General features: G+C 42.1%; 1 protein-coding gene across 1 annotated transcript; it reads right to left on the bottom strand.

Annotated features, from left to right (window-relative positions):
- Positions 1-3,889: 3,889 nt before the first annotated feature.
- On the bottom strand, positions 3,890-15,172 carry BOB1 (HSP20-like chaperones superfamily protein). Its single transcript, XM_086521825.1, has 6 exons — positions 14,578-15,172; positions 14,323-14,495; positions 4,931-4,979; positions 4,664-4,830; positions 4,506-4,589; positions 3,890-4,422 (listed from the first exon to the last, which is right to left on the bottom strand). Exons 1-6 carry the CDS (start codon positions 15,080-15,082, stop codon positions 4,384-4,386), a joined length of 1,017 nt encoding a protein of 338 aa, XP_086377951.1. The 5' UTR covers positions 15,083-15,172; the 3' UTR covers positions 3,890-4,383.
- Between the last annotated feature and the right edge of the window lie 2,297 nt (positions 15,173-17,469).

Here is a 17,469-nt window from a genome sequence, read left to right as displayed (position 1 = left end):
CCAAAACCTCATGAAAACTCTTATATATGGGTTTTAAGCTATGAAACAAGTTTTCAAATACATAATTTACATGAAAATCTCGAAAATGAAAAATTCACTTTTCTAAAATTAGTACATAATACATAAAAATGTGCTTCACTACTTAACTTGGAGGAGTAACAAATGTTGGCAATCTTTGTATATAGCTCAAAAATCTTGGTACATCTGTCGCATATCTATTGAGGGATTTCTCAAAGAATTTTGAGCCTGCTTAACAATGATTTGATTTACTTTCAAGAGAGAATAGAAAAAAATTGTCTGTCTCCAAACATTAGTTGTTAAAGATGGCCATGGAAAGACACCTTTAGACCTTCATTTAGTTTTGTACTATTTTTTATCAACTCATATTGAGTGTTGGACATAGTTCCCTGAAAGGATTTTCTATTGAGATAACTTACATAGTATTGGAGAATTTATTATAAAAGTCTCTAAAAGCCACAAAAGTGGCTACTTTTTTACAAGACTAGTGTTAATGCTCATACAAGACTAATGGTTGTCTCATGCTATTGTATTCCCAACCCCTAAAATAAAGGGCTCCTCTTGTTTTATTGTCTTTATTCGTGCACACAAAAAATTGTAGTGGTCCCATATTTCAAGGGGGAGAGGCTATCTTAAAGATAGGTTATGGCTCATCTTAAGTGGGTACTTAAAAAAAGGGGACGAATGGTGGAGAGTTATTAGGGTATTTAAAGGAGTGGAAAAATTGTATAAGAAAGGGACTAGTCAACAAATGAATTTGACCTAGCCTAGGGAATGGGTGGATTTTAGAGGGGTTGCATATATACATGAGGCCGAAGTTAGCTGAGGTAAGTTTTTGTCAATTATGGGTGGAATTTCCTTTGTGGGGGGGGGTTAAGCGAGAAAAGAAGAAGGGGGCTTAGAGAGAAGGGTTTCGAGATTGGGCGCATTCATCCAACATATCAAAGGTCTAGGTAAGTGTGCGAAGTCCGTGTTGGATTTAAGAAGATTAGTGAGGGGTTGGTTAATGGAACGAGATAAGTTGAGATGGCGGATTTGAGGTGAGAAGGGAATCTTGATGATGGTAGGAGAAGGTTTGGTATTGGACAATTTTTGAAGGAGAGAGGGTCTTAGATCGTAGGAAAGGTAGAGAAAGCAAGCTTTTAACAAGGGGGAGGGATATCCTTTTGCTCTAAGCCTAGTATAGAAGAGGTTACGAATAGAGATAAAATCTGAAAGAGAGCTTTCCCTGATAATGTACCTCTTAAGCTCTGAGAGAATAAAAGCAATCTTTTGGTGAGTAGAGTGCCAAGATTGCCAAGGGATATAGTTGTAGGAGTTTAGGTTTTTTTGGTGACAATGGGTATCACGGATCCCAAAACCGGAAAAAGAGGGTCCCTTGAAAAAAATGGATGTCCAAAATAAAAGATTCTTGAGAGGAGATTGAAAGGGAAATTTTGATATGTTCTTGGAGAGGGTGTCCATATTTTTGAAGGAGTTTGCTTAAGCTAGAGCGAGGACCATCCCAAATTCCAAAGGCGTCTCTTTCTTCCCCCCATTTTTTTCCTCTTCCAACAAGTTTGCCTAAGCAAGATTTCACTCGCTAAGTCGGTTTTACTTTTAAAATTTTGAAATATACTTGGAAAAGGGTCCTGACATTGTTGTATCTACATGTATTGCTTCGACCTTCACCCTAACCAGCTAAATGCACCAGTGGCTTGTGGCTATTCATCATTATGGGAGTGGTCAATTGTAAAATAGGGTGGACCCATCAACTTCTCAACCTCCTAGTGGACAACATTATCCATTTTGAGCTTCTCATTCTGCAACATTGCAAATAGGACCTTCAAGTGCTCTTTCTGATTCAGGAAACTGTAAATAGAGTTTCCAAGAAGTCTTTGATGGTAGCACTCACATCAATTTGGGCCTGGGCCTTGTGATTCTTCAATAGCTCATCGATGACTTGTTCATCATCTGTGTAAGCCAAGCCTTGAACAAGTGTCACATACTTCTCAACATCAAGAGGCTCCCTTACAGTAGGATATAATGCAAGATAAAAAGCTCTAAGTGATTGCATATAAGAGTCGGGGAGTCTCAACATTATGCTTGGTGACTTGCTTGAAGAGGTGCATCTCTTGCGTTTCCAAAGAGTGCCAGTTATGTAACATTTGAGCAACACAAACAGATAGTGGCGAGACTCTAAAGATTTGAAGGTAGTTGCAACTACTATACATCTTATTTCAAAGTCTTCTTGATGTCAACTACATGATTTTGGTGCCAAGCCAAATCGTGATCAATTCTCGTTTTTTCTATTGTGCCCATGCCCTAGAAGCTCCTCCTCCTCCCTCATTCGCTGCATGTGCTATGGTTTTAAGCTTTTTGTTCCACACCCCACATTTCAAAAAAATCCCAATTCTATTGGGCGCCCACTTAAACCCATTGTCCAAGAGCCCTTAAGATTGGGCGGCCATTGTATGGCCCCAAGCCCAAAGCCAAGTCCTTAATGTCCAAGAGGCAGCCAATGTGGTCAAAAGCATCTCCATGGTTAAAACTGGTACTCTAGATGTCTTGAATTTCGAAATTCCAAAATAAGACATCTTCCTAAACACTTGCCAAAACCATTTTTCTCCTCTTTTCCTGTGCAGCACAACAGCATTTATCGGAGTTCAAAGCACATTGCATCTAGCAAGGAACCAACATGACATGTACAAAACACTATTGACGTATCACGCACAATTTATTGTTGTTGGCAAAATTATAGACAAAAGTTAATTATCTTGAAAATCTTGGACTCAATGTGTAGACAATTTACAACTAAAGGTAGTGTGGACTTTTGTTCAGCTTTCTCCGAGGCAACCCATGCTCAAGATGGGAGTTCTTTTCGGTGACAAGGTAGTGGTTGCAAATACCCGACATCTAGTAGGATGTCTATGATCGCTTCCTCATTGACCATGTCTTCCTATATATGTCCACTGTGAACAGCATCGAGGTGTTAAAAGTTAATGCATCTCAAGTAAATGACCCTATTTATTTTATTATTTTGCTATTTTTTCGTACTGGTCAAGCATATTCCGAGGGACTGTACTTGAGGTCCGTCAGCCTCGTATATATGAAGCACTTAGCTCCCCCTGTATAATGAACTTCTGCATGTACAATTCAAGGTAATTCTCTTTTGCTGGCAAGAAAATAACTGTGCATCAGTGCCTATGTTGTGTGCAAAGTGCTGAGTGATTCAATATCAAAAAATTTACAAATGGATACATGCTAAGGCCATACCATAGCCACACATTGAAGACAACGGATACAAATGACAACACCAAGATGTGCACCAATTTGATTTCGCAAATCAATTCGATATGTTAGTGTATCTTCTAACATAATCACTTCGCTGGGACAACAATTTTTTCATTTCGATGCACTAATACTAGAATCTAATCAAAACAAACAGTCATCATCGTAAACAACAGAGAGGACAAAGAGACTATTAGTCCCTATGGAAAAAAAAAGAATTTGACTAAATTTCCTTCCATCTACTTCCACCGTAACATCTAGCAACATCATAACACTCTTACGCTAGAAAAAGGGATCTACAGTAGACCGTCCCACTCCCCCAAATGCAAGAACACCATGTGGGGCTAGGGACAGGTTGGCCACTTGCGCCGGATCCACCCGAGAACTAGTGGCCTCATAAGCTGAACCGGGCAACTCAGAAGTTCATGAGACCTCAGTAGGTCTCAAATTGTATGAGCTTGGGGGGATCTATGGCACCTTTGGGAGCTGGCCTAAAAGGCACCCATCCAGATTGGCATGCAGCCACAGACCTTGCACCTCCCCGACTAACACCATTGTTTCCTACTTGACAGAACTTAGAGAAGAGCAATAACACCAAATGTCCGCCACAAAGAAAACCTGAATTGCTGCAAGCATTGCAAATACATCTTTAAAAGCATCATTTGTCCGTATTACAGCTTCACAAGGACACGTACTGCATAATGTTTTAAGACGTGAGCAATACTATCACCGCAACCATCATGTGAAATTTCCTGTACTCCATTGAAACCTCAAAACACACAAAATCCCCATCAACATCTACATTGTACAGGTATCATAGGGCCAGTAAGGACTATCAACAACGCTTAAAGCTTAACAGCTAAAGATCGAAGTCCAGACTAAGATTGAAAAAGGACATGAGACGCACTTCAGCAATAGCAGGCACAGATACAGGTGCTTGGTGCCACAGGCCTAAGAACCACATATGAATCTAACACTGCACTTAGAACCAGCTTTGCTTCAATTACAAGTGTCTCCTGCGGCAACCACCGACAATCGGAATTGCCAATGTGCCAAGAAAGAGGTTCTCTCGATTCAGTTCTTCCCAGCTGTGTCCTAGGAGATCTTTGCCTTTGAGAAATCCATTTCAGGATGCTGCCATTACAATTGTATAGAATAGTTGTGCGTTAACAATAACTCAAGTAATCCCAGTAACATCAGGACAACGTGTATCATACCTGAGCCATAAACTTCTTCAAAATCTCATTCTTCTGCTGCTCTTCACTTGTTGGCAATCCCATTGCTTTTTGCCGCTGGTCAAACTGAAATCACCCTCTTTTAATACACAAGAAAAAACCAAGAACCAGTGTCAAAGACAGAATAGTTCACTCTTTACCATCATTTTCTCAACGGTTTGCCTGGTCTCTGCGTCAAGATCGGAAAGTTTGCTATTTTCTGGTTCTACCTTTTGCGTATTTATTATCGGCTCCCCTTTGACAATACAATTCCACCACTCCATCTTATTGGCCTTGGTGAGCAGAATAGACAGCATCTTTCCATCCTCTGCATAGCCATACCAGTTCACTTATAAGAATCCACACACGCTCCCCTCTTAACCTGGACAAATCATAGGGAGCACAATAGAAAGACAGGCTATCCATACCTAAGCTCCAGAAACAATCATCTGTAACTACTGGTGCATACAATTCACCCTGAAAAATAAAAAAGACTTATCAGGGACTCCAAAATGGACATGATGCCACGCTCGTGTAACTAGATAAACTAAGCTAACAGAACATATACCTAGATGAAACCAGGATACGCCCAGATTCACCCTCAAAGGAAAGTGCACGGTATAGGCCCATGGTAGTCAACCCACAAGACAATATAACCATCAGCTCCATCATGCATAGTATTGACTAAATACTACTAACGTCATCAGTGCCCTATAGTGGGTGTAGACCTAGGTACTAACATATGCTCCCAAACACAACACACCCCACACACGCACACACATCAACACAAAGTTCAGTGTACTGAGTTTCTGTCATGACTCCGGAGATCAAGAGCAAACTCAGCCATAGTGAATCCTAGCACTAAAAGAAGCACCACTTGCATCACTAAGTTAAGAGAAGTTTGATACAAGTAGCCATCAGTTGCATGTGATAAACAAATCTTCACAATACCCAAATAGCGAATGCTTAACGCTTACTAGCTGCTCCTGCACACGTGGCTCAGATGCGAAGCTACATTTGAGTATATCCCTTTTATTAGTTTCCTCTCATCCCCTTTGGCCTACTAAAGCATAAGTGCTTTCCTACTTGCTAGAGCAAAAGCTCAATTATGACATGTGATTGGTGTAGAAGGACGTACAGAATTCGTGTGGAAGGAAGTACAGAATTAGTGTTGACAGAGGGAATTAGCATTCTTGTTTTCGCCAGAAGCAAGTTTGATCACATAATACAAAAAACAGCAACGAAGAAAACCCCCAATAGAAAGCCTCCCCGGGAAGGGAGGACGCAACTGGCCCCTGCTCAAGTACGTGAGTGCACTAGTAGGAAGACCAAAAAGCTGGAGTGCTTGGGTGGTTTACAGCAATGCACACTGCATCCTCACTGTCAGACCCTGGGTTCAAACCCCTGCGGCACAGCAGCCTTCTTCTCGCCCCTCGCTGACTTTCTAGCAACCCCTACTTTTGGTATACACAAAAAAAGTTTTCTGCTCGCGTTTTTGCTACGCTCCACAGCTAAAGCTGCACCTTTTGCTGCAGATTCTCTTGGACGAGAGCTTTTCAATGAGCACCTTACCACCTCATTCCATCCAACACGGAGAGAGATCAAACCATGCCAAGTTAGGTGGACTCCTTATGGGGGTTTTACCCTAAGCAAGGCTGAAACATTACTGAGCACAATAATACTAATGGAAGACAAGGTAGTACGCCAAGGACTTTAAAGCTTTCTCTATGTTATATATACCTTAGTAAGTTCAAAATAGTAAATCACTTTATTTGCTACAAAATAAAACTAGATAAAACAAAACATTATTAACTTAAAAATGTTTTTAGAAAAGGATGCACAAAATAAGTTGACACAGCTTACTCGGCTAAAACGTAAAACAAGTCACAACTTTAATCAACAAAGGATAAGACAACTTAAAAACTTAATCCTAGAAATCAAACTTCACACAACAACTTCTAACTAAACAAATTCTTAAGTCCTCAAGTAAGCTAAATACGAAATCAAAAAATGAATACTACTACAAACCTACGAAGAAGAGGCTGCAAATAACAAAGAAGTACAAAGATCCAAACTTGCCAATATGTGACCTCAACTTCATTGTTTGTCCAAACACGAAGAATAAGATTATCACCTTTATCATGTGGACAACAGCTATGGCATCCCTACTCATGTCGTCAATGCCCAAGAGTAGGTGCAGGTTTGTATAGAGGTCATTTATGCTTTGAACGTACTCTATCAAACCAACAAGCTGAGTTTCTATCACCCTCCGGAGGTGATGGGCATACTCAGCCATGATAAAGGCTAGCATTTGTCAAGCTAGAGTAAAAATACTAAAAGCGCTAGAGATCAAAACAACAAAATAGTGTGTTACTAAGTCAAACAATAAGTGGGTTTTTAAGCTCCCCAGTTTTATTGAATTTACTAATGATTATCTTGAACATTCCAAAGAAAGAAACATTAAAAATAAACTTACTACGATGCAAAAATGAACAAACGTTTTTCATGATTCTTTTGAATGAGTATCCTTCCAAGCAGCTCGTATATCGAGTTCATACTCTTGCGTCAGCCAAGAAGAAATAAAAAGCTTCTTAAATTTCAGTCATTTAGTTGGCGCAGTCTTGTTTAGAAGAAGTGTGGACCACCAAGTTCGAGCATTCCCCTTAAAATAAGAGGCAGCTCTCCGAATCTTGGGAGTGCTTTGAGTAGCGTCCTCCTGCGAAAGCGATGTCAAACTGCTGTATAAAAGACAAAGCCTTTGAAGCATCTTTATATCCTGAAAAAGTGTTAAATTTGATTGACTGTCCACCTTCCTTAAACTCTCGAACTTTCTTGCCTTTATCTTCCAGAAAGTCATATTGGTTGGCTTTATAAAAATTCTTCTTGTTCGCATAAAAGTTGCCGTCATCACAGTCTCAACTGTCTGTAGACGAGTCCTCTGTAGAACTGTCACTCACTGGGCGAGATTTAGACTTCTTTGCCTTTTTCTTGCCCTTTCCGAAGCGTTGTTTCTTGCTTCGCTTTTTGCCTTTTCTTTCTTCTTTGCTCGAATCTAAAGAGCTAGAAGAACTGTCAAAAGAAGAATTGGGCACTCCTTCAAGTCGAACACGCTTCTTCTGTTTCTTTGCCTTATCAAATGTCGAGACTGACGACCCAAATATCCCGGGAAGTCAGTGCCTTTCTTCTGCTTTTTGCCGTGCGTTTTAGCTTTGTTCTGCATCAACCACCTCTTCTAATTCCTTCTCTAAATATGTCTTGTGAGCAGAAGGTTTCTTGAGAGCCGGTTTCAAGGGTGGTGTGGTGGTTTTCTGCCACTCCTCGTGCACTTCCTGAAATGAAGTCTCGCTCATATATTTTGCCAATTTTGGGTCCTTCGCAAAACTGAGCATCATCTTTGTTGCATCGCCGATCAATTGACTACGCTTCATCTCTCATTGCTCCGCCTAAGTAGGCCAAGGCGGGCCATACTCTCTGCCGGAATCTTCGTTGTGATCCCTGTCCGCATCTCCAGATGCAGAGAGAGTCGTGTCACGAGGACGTGGCAACTCCTAACCTTAGTTGTTGGTTTCTTTTCAATGATTTTTGTTTAATTTTTGAGACCCTCTTTTTGAAGTTGCAAATGGTCGGACATTGTAAGGCCAATATGAACGGTAGTTTCACCCGCAGATGGGAAGTTTGTCGGCACTGGAACTCGTAAAGGAAATGATGTCTAGGCTCAGTTCAAGATCATGTAGGTCCCGCCGTCGCACTTAGCAAGTTGGTGGATACTAGGAAGTGAACTCAATAAAGGCATGAAGTCAAGGTGGGATCACCAACAGAAAGTATCCGACAGTTGGGCCACATTACATTTTTTGATGCGGTCCCAATGAGGATAGATGGTCAAATGACCAATGAGAGTCCAATGGAAGCATTTCCTAAAATTTAGGGAACTGCTATTTTGAGCCACGAAATTTGTTCGCGTCATTACCTCTGGAATGACAAGGGGAACATCTTATTACTCTGCTGCAAAGTCAACTGATGCACCAATTGAGAGATTTTTAAGCAGGAAGCCCAATGCGGGAAAATTGCATGTATGAGTTGCCAAGTGGCACTTTTTGGCCAATTTACCAAGTCTGGGAAAAGAGAACTCGAAACTGACTTTTTGGAGCAGTTTTGGAGGCTGATAACTGTGATTTTCAACCATTTCTCTCCATTTATGAGCTTCCCAGGACTTTATCTAGGACCAAGGAGCTCATTTTCAGCATTAGAAGGCATCAGATGCGTGTTTTACAGGGCTGTTTTGCTGCGTTTTCAGTGATACGCAGGTTTTGGCAACCATGGAAATCTTCCCCTTTTGCATCTATTTGTTCATAGATGCATTACAAGTCAAGGGCAGAGAGGGGACGCTCGATTTATGCTGGGGGGATACTTCATTGAGAACATGTCAAAGGTTAAGAGCTATGGAGTGCTTTCTTTCCCTCTCATGTATAGTGTGGTGCTAGGAGTGATGACCTGCACACTACACACTGCTCTCTCTCTCCCCTACGTGCAGTTATGTGATGCCCCCACAAGAGGGCTCTTCATTTGATTGATGTACAGCTGTGTCGTTTCATGCTTTTGTGTTGAGGCAAGAGCCTCCTTGAGGAGGAACAACTCTCTAATCATTAATCTTTATGAGCAACATAAGCTGCTACTCCAAAGCAGGCACCGGTGAGGGTCATATACCTCACCGTACAAGTGCAAATTCAGCGCTGTGTATGCGCAGAAAATTGACTGTTTTTCAGTCATACAGACGCCAGAACTCTTGGGAATTGTGCCCCACTGGCAAAGGACAGCTAGGGGACTGTTTGGGGCTGAAAACGGGGCAAAAACCAGTAAATACAGCGAGCTGAATTTACTGTTTTTGGGCAGGAATCAGAGGGTTTACGTCAGTGCAAGTGAGATCTAGCAAGGGAATTGATTTCACATAAGTTTTGGGGCTGTTATGCTACCGAAATTTGGCCAAATCAGGTAGTATCTCGTGTGATACAGGTAAAGGATTCCCAAAACCTTACTTTGTAATTTTCCCTCTCAAAGAATAAAGAAATACCAACAGGGACGCCAATTTTGGGGCCTAAAGGTTGTCGGCGTCTACTCGGGGCATTCTAGCTTCCGAGCCGTGTGTGTAGTCAAGTGTTAATTCCCGTCGCAGGTTCTCTTTGCAAAGTGCTATGTGTGTGTGTGTGTCTAAAGTAAAGAATTTCGGGTGAAAGCCAACACCTACTGCCCCACGAGCCGGTTTCAAGTCGACTGATCCTTGCGTGAAGCCATAGGTGCCGCAAAAAAAAATTGGGATCGGAGTTCCTGTAGAAGAGAAATCGGCCGTGCTCTGATACCACTGTAACAGACTTGGACACTCCAAGTCAAGAATCAATCACGACAGCACCAAATAACCACTTCAAAACAGTTCACAGTTCACAATAGATTTGCACTGGCCCGACGGAGTTCCGTGCCTAGAGATATTGGCCCCAAAGACTAGCACCCCTTTCGGTATTTCTTTTCGTATTAATCAGTGTTCAAAGTACAAGAGTGGTTCAGTTCTCACTCTCAGACTCTGCATCCAGATGCTCTGCAGAGTGGGAGCCCAAACCACATAGTTATTTGTTTACAAGGGATGCCAAAAGCAGTGCCCCGAAAAGCTTCAAATCAAAGCCTAAAAATAAAAGCAAAGGCGCTTTTCCTCTCTTAAGCTTTAGAAAATAAAGCAAGAGATTCTCTCTTTTTTTGGCGCCGCAAAAAGCGGGATTCTGCCACGTCATCATGTCTGCGCTTTTTCCGATAGTTAAGCCATGCTACCCTAGGGTTAGGATTAGGGTTTTTGTTGTTTTAGGGTTTTTGGTAGATTTTAGGGTTTGCAAGTTTTAGGGTTAGGGTTTCCAAAAATTAGGGTTTCAACAACAGTTAGGGTTTCGGCTCTCGGGCAGACACGTCATCACTTTGTGACAGGTTCCAACCAACTAAGGGAACCAGATGCAAGTTCATTAGAGGATTCCATAGAAGAAGGGGATCAGATGACACTACGTCTCAAGGTACCAACGATTGAGACTAACGTGCCAACGGACATGGGAGGCCAGCAAGGCTATTCCCACGTCCTGGGACACAAGGAAAGAACAAAAAGGGAATCAGCTAGTCAATCAGAGATTTCCAACGATCCAAACTGTGGTGCCAAGGACAAAGAGGCCAGCAAGGCTACCAACAGATCACAAAGCACAAGAAAAGAAAGGTAAGCTAGGTCCACCGGATAATTTGGTCAAGGCTACTTTTTGGCCTTTGATGCAAAGTGGATGGAGGAAAAGAACCTCGCAAGAGAGAGCTGTACATTCAAGCTTTTGGGCTACAACTGTGTATGCCAAAAGTTACTGATGAATCAGCATCTTGAATTTGGTGCAGTGCGGACTGCACAAGAGGAGAGCCTCTCCACTCCTTTGTCACAGATTGCTAGATTGAGTGAAGTACTGAAGTCACTAATTTCTCTCTAAGAGGCCTCTCCACTCCTTTGTCACAGATTGCCTAGATTGAGTAAAGTATAAAGTCACTAATTTCTCTCTAAGAGGCTAGATTAAAATAATTCAAACACGGTGAACTAATTGTATTGTGGGGATAATCATGGGCATGGTTTGCTTGCTTGAAATGTGAAAAGAAAGGATATGAATCTAATAGTAACAAGACTTAGTAGATCAAGACATCCGTGAAAAGATCGGTGAGGTCTAAATGTGATTGCTAAATGGTTACAATGATCGAGGTTTGTATCTGAGACACTCGACAAAAATGTGATTAATCAATGATTGATGTCTTTGTAGAGGTAGTGGAGTCTGGTGCATGAGTACATAGAATCAGTGTCTATTAAAGACTATTTCTGTCCTTTGGTTGTTTTGCACGCGTAATCGAGAGTGATAACAATTCTTTCGAGAGGAGGGGTTGTTACAAACTAATGATATGGCATATCCAACTGGAAGAGCAATGGCCGAATGGACAAGAGAAACTAAAGACCTAAACCTAGAAGACATTTTAAGCATCGACAGAGGGCCTGATCCCTAAGGCTAATTTCCGTAAAATGCGTTGGCATGGTGATGTGGCAAATCGTACAGATGCTAACGTGGATGGGCTACAAAAAAAATCAGGTTGTGCCACATGGCTGCCTATACAAATTTTGGACCAAATGCTTTAAAAAAGGGGGTGCAGAGTCTCGAAGATACTTTGGAGGGCACAGAGTCTAGGAGAGAGTTAGACCCTTGAGATTGTACTTTGCAAAGTGAAAAAATTAGAAGTGTTGAAAGGGGAACCAATCTTTGGGGCCAATGCGTCTTGACTCGAAACTCCATCATGTCGTGTCGATTGTCAAGTGCACATGGCTCTAAGTGCCACATGGACATGCTTCATCGACTTCTAAAGCTAATTTTCCACTTTTAAAACCCCACTACATAAATGGTTTGTACACGCGTTTTGAGAGATGTTACACTGCGGTGGGCATATGGCATGACATGCATAAAGTTCTAGGTTAGAGAAATCCAACGAGCCATTCCCCGCGTCGATCGGACTCCCGAGTGGTTGAGCGACACTTTTACTAGAAACTTAGCCCTGGTCAAAAACTTCTAAATTAAATCATTAACGATTTAATTTGTTGGATTGGTAGACACTTTGCCCTACCTAAGTCCTTTGTACTTGTGCTGAAGAGAACATACCCACAACTAAGCTATGCAGTCAATATCCAATACACAACATGACTCCAATGTTGAAGGGAGAGTAAAGGAACCGGCTCGGAAAACAAGCCCGTGAGGAACACTGGGGCTGATTTGTAACGTGCAAGAAAGTTGGACAAAGGACTGCAAGGGAGAACTTGCTACACTAGCCAACCGTGGCCAAATCTACACCCCAAAAGGGTCGCCCCCAAGGTTGGAGCTCTCCAAAGGGATGTATGAAAGAGGCATCTAAATGTTGCTAACTGCGGGAGTAGAAACTAGATGTCCCTACCAACTGTCGGCTCTCCAAAGGGATGTATGAAAGAGGCATCTAAATGGTGCTAACTACGGGAGTAGAAACTGGATGTCCCTACCAACTATCGACAATAAGTGCAAACCCGTCATCCAAAGGATCTCGACAAATGTGTTGTCGATCATCAAGAAAACCGCCCACAAAAGGTTGCTTCATAGAAGACGAATCGTCTGAGCTCTAATAGCACTGTAATAGACTTGGACACTCCAAGCCAAAGACAGCAACACATGTGTGAACTGAACTTGAAAAGAAGGGAAATGACGGAGTTTCATCCCAAGTCGCATTGGCCCCAAAGACCCGTCTTGCTTCACAAGGTATAATGACCAAGGGTCCTCCTCCTCTCTCAATGCTCCCAATCCTGATCTCAAAAGAATGAGGCCTTGGACACACTTATGAAAATCCTTGGTCTATCCCAAAAGCAGTTACATGAAAAGCTTCAATTCCAAAAGCAACTAGACAAAAGTCCGACGACCCATAAGCCTCAGCACGACTTGTGGAAATCCATACAACTACCACGTCAGCAATCAAGGAAAATCGTAGAAATCCGTACAACTGCCACATCATCAATCTTTAAACAATTTTGTGGGTCCTACTTTATTTTAAAGATTTTGGGCCCCTCGGCCAAACCTTGATAAATTGGTAGGGTTAAGATTATAAAACCTAACCCTATTTATCCTTTGGGCCACTCGGCAAGAATTTGTAAATCGGTTAAATTCGTGCTTCTTCCTCTAGGTTTTAGGCCCCTCGGTCAAGTTCTGTACGTCAGGCCATGCCACTCATTGATTTGTGACAACAAGAGCTAATGAAAGTGCATCCTCATCATGAGATAGTGGTAGAAGGAGCTATTTTGAAACAAAGGAGCGAGCAGCTAATAACCAAGAGCCAAAATAGTCTGGAGAGCATTGCACTCTGTAGACAAAATTGTGAAACACCACATTTCGAGGGTAAAACATTATGGGTCTAGAACATTTTGCAGTTATGCTGCTCTAGTTTGATAATTACAAAGGAGGAAGCTTTCAAAATCTTAAACAGGGTGGCTCCTTTATACATTGAGAGCCAATTCGTAGCTCTACACCATTGGAAGTGTCTACATTATGGCACTCTTTTGCATGACTGAAGTGCATCTTTCGATAGCACTTTTGACTCGTTTTACGTTGCAAAATGATCTCTTAAATGTGTTTCTCACATAGCTTCTATTGTGATGAGCAATATCTTATGCTTTGTTCGTTTATCTTGATAATGATGAGACTGAGGAGAGAGTCTTTCTATACTCATATAGAATAATAACACCACAAAATCTTTCTCATAAACACATGCATGTAATTTTACATCCTTTCATTGTATGCTCTTAGAGAATGCATGACCCTAAATTAAGTTTGAAGAAATCCAATGCACTTCAAAATTTTCTTAAATCTAGAACAACTAGCATGGGTCCATGACTCCAGAAGTACATTGAATACCCTCCCTTTCCCCATCGCCCTAGCCATAGGGGTCGTGCTTAAGCTTACAACCAAGATTGCACAATAAGAAAGGACATCATCGGTACCATTCCTCTTGGACTCCACAACACAATCATACTCATAAAAATAGCCACAATGTAGACCACATAACCACAAAGGCTTGCCAGTTTTAAAAATTGTAAAAATTTAAGTTGACGCTGTAGAAGCACCTTTCCTAGTTACATAACAAAAGGGTTACATCATATGGCAGTTGACATAATAGGAGTGCTTCACCTTTCATAATTCTGTTACTACCAACGAAAGGGTTACATCATATGGCATTTGTTTGGAAGGCTTCAAGGCTTGCTTACCTGCAGCACAGGTGGTTGTCCCTTGAGACCTGCTGTCAATTGCTTTTTCTTGATCTCACAATTGATGGCACGAGACTTTGTCCCCGGAGGAATTGGAATTTGCACAGAAGCTTCCGAAAGTGTCTGCGTCCATAAGTACTTCTCAAGATCAGCACCATTCCCAGCATTTGGCTCTGGTAGAAGGCAAAGAATCCACGATCACACTTAATGCAAAGAAGTTCTCTTTTATTTATTCTCGAACTATTCCTCACTTACTCAGGCCTTTTCCATCATCCTCTTCCTCTTTAGCTGAGCTGGGTTGCACTTTTGGTGTCTCCTCCACCTTTGGATCAGAGCTTTTGCTAGATGATTCATCTGAACTCGCCTTTTTCTCTTTCTCCTGATCCTTCTTGACGTCTTCCTTTCTCCTGTTCTCCTCTGTGGCCTGAGCCTTCTTGCTCTCCGATGCAGCCTGCGCTTTCTTGCTCTTCTTGTTTTCCTCTGCAGTTGAGCGAGCCTTCCCCTTGGCAGAGGCGAAGATCTGAGAGACGCGGGTTTCTAAGGTTCCATCGGAAGGTAGAGACTCGACGCGACGGAGAAGAAAGTCGGCTACGGTTTCGATGAGACTGAAGGGCTCGTTCTTGTGTTGCTGAAGGAGGCGATCAAGTACCTCATCGTGAGGGCCTTTGTGAAGAGCAGGGGACTCGTCCAGCCGAGGCTTCTTACTTGCATCCGCTGCTGCTACAGGGGGCTCCTCCTCGTATTCAGAGATGATCGCCATGTGCTTGCTTTGCAAGAAACAGTCGTTTGAGTTTCAAATTAACTGTGGGCAGTCAGGACTCGAACTTTAGGGTTTTTCCTTAAATAGAATTTCCATACGTCCGGAATCTGGAATGTCATCTCTTGGAATGCATATAGTTCCAAGAAGGGCGGCAGGAGGGAAAAATATTGTGTGTGTGTTGTATATATGTGTTCCAAGCTACTTGCTTGTGAAGGGTCGGCGGTCCCATTTGACCCCTAGATTTTATTTGTTCTGCTAGGCCTGCCTTTGGAAGATCGTTCAAAAAGTAGAGAATTTCTTAAGATCGTTCCAAAAGAGGAAAATGGTATAACCTTTCTATCACCCAACTGTGGTAGATTGGTTATGCCATTTCCCTCTTGAATAACAGGTCTTGAGTTCAACTCTAGTCAGGTAGATCTTTGAGGTCTATTAGGATAGTTTCCTACGACGTTAAAATCCTCTTCTTCTTCTCTCTCTCTCTCGCAACTTGCAAGCGGTCCTCATATTTCCCAAAAGGAGTTGGAGTTCAAGGTCACAAACAACTCTCCAAAACCTTTGGCCTTGATTAGACTAACAGGTAGTTGATGACTGTCAAAGAATCTAATATTTACTTTTAGATTCAACGGAATTTAATTATGAAAGGAGACAGTTTTTATTAAGCGCAAAATAGCAAGGAGTTGTGTCGAGTTGATTTCTTTACACGGTTACACATTAAAAACACTATGATCATGTACATAATTCAAAGAGAATACCCAATTAAGTTAGACAACTCGATGAGGATCGGATTTGCTTGGAGCCGATCCCCCCTCGAAAAGGTCTAGTATTATAATCCTCTCAAAAGAGAGCTTTGTTACAATATATGTTTGTGCTCTTACAGAGTCTTACTTGAATCAAGAAGATGGTGTTCTTAAAAATTATATGTCATAACCCTCCTTCCCAAACCCTAAACACCCTAGCAGGGAGAAAATAACTGAAAGGAAAGAGGAAGATGCGGGTGAAAAAAAGTATTTTTCAAGCAAGAGAATCGATACTCCGTGTACGCTTGCTCATGGACAAACTCTTAACATAGCTTATTATAATAGAATAGTAGAGATGGAGAAGAAGAAACTTTCATTAACCTGGATTTGCATCCATAGCCAAGATCTTAAGCATAGAGTTTGCCTCTAGAGCTCCCACGAGAGATTAATTGATTGATTTATCACCACGTAGGTCAGATATGACCCATGGGACCATCACAAAAACATTACATTGGTTCGTTGCTTCTAGGTGAATCCATCGAATACATATCAGTTCAGGACTGAGGGTCCAATCGACAGGGTAAAAAGAGGAAGAGAAAAATGGAACGAGATCTACGGAGGGTTGGGTAGAGCCTTTTTAGGGGCTCGGAACTCTTGGATGACCGCTTTACCTCCCCGATATACTGCCCATTTACCTTCCTTGCGAGCTTCGTGCAACTTATTGAGCTTTTTTTATCTTCAATTGATTTGTCATCAGCTCCTCGCTAATCCAAATCTTTGTCCCTTTGAGGAGTCGAGATTGTCGTAACAAATGCATTTTATCCTCTTTGTCCTTGAAACTGAGAAGACAATTTGCCTATGTGTGTCGTTGATCCAAGAAATTGTTTCAGGTTTGATGTTAATTGGTTGGAGGATTTCGTTGAGCTTGGTGATTGCTTCATCGAGAGTGTCCTCAGTGGTGCACCATGGTGAGGGAAGCCCACCAATGCGAACCTTGAGGGCGTTTTCTTCTTGGAGTCTTTGTTCGTGAAACTTTGTTGTCACACAAGTTTGCACTTTGGCAAAAGCGGCTGATTGTGCTTGGGTGACCTTTGCTTCGACTTCTTTTACTTTGTCAACAACGAGAAGGGCCATGGCATCAAAACTTGCCTCAAGCTTGCTAAGGCGAGCTTTGAGGTCACGATTCTCCTCCATAACCCGGTCAAGGGCTGCTTGAAGCTGCCCAATCTGAGTGAGCTTGCTCAAAGCTGCTAAAACTGCTGCAAAGCTTGGTCAGGCCCTTGCGGTGAGCTTTGAGGTATTCATCCTCGAAGAAATGGATCTGTGGTGTGACGAAGCTCTATGTAAAGTTACTTTGAAGTAAAATAGGGGTACTTTGAAGGGCGCATGAACTGTTGGGAGTAGTCAATTATGTGGCGAGCAGTGTTGGACAGGATGTGTAGCAGGGATGCGATGAGCAGAGGATGGAACGTGACATTAGGGGGATGCGCTAGCTGAAGGAGGGTGAGCATGTTGTTTAACCCCCCCACGGAGCTACCCTTCGCTCGGGGGAGACTCGCAGGCTAGGTTTGCAGAGACGAGCGTAGAGAGAGAGAGAGAGAGAGAGAGAGAGAGAGAGAGAGAGAGAGAGAGAGAGATTACTTTGTCAAC

Source organism: Adiantum capillus-veneris, chromosome 1 (genome assembly GCF_014529385.1).
Source record: "Adiantum capillus-veneris isolate H3 chromosome 1, ASM1452938v2, whole genome shotgun sequence".
NCBI classification, from domain to species: domain Eukaryota; kingdom Viridiplantae; phylum Streptophyta; class Polypodiopsida; order Polypodiales; family Pteridaceae; genus Adiantum; species Adiantum capillus-veneris.
This window is presented reverse-complemented; position numbering and strand designations above follow the sequence as displayed.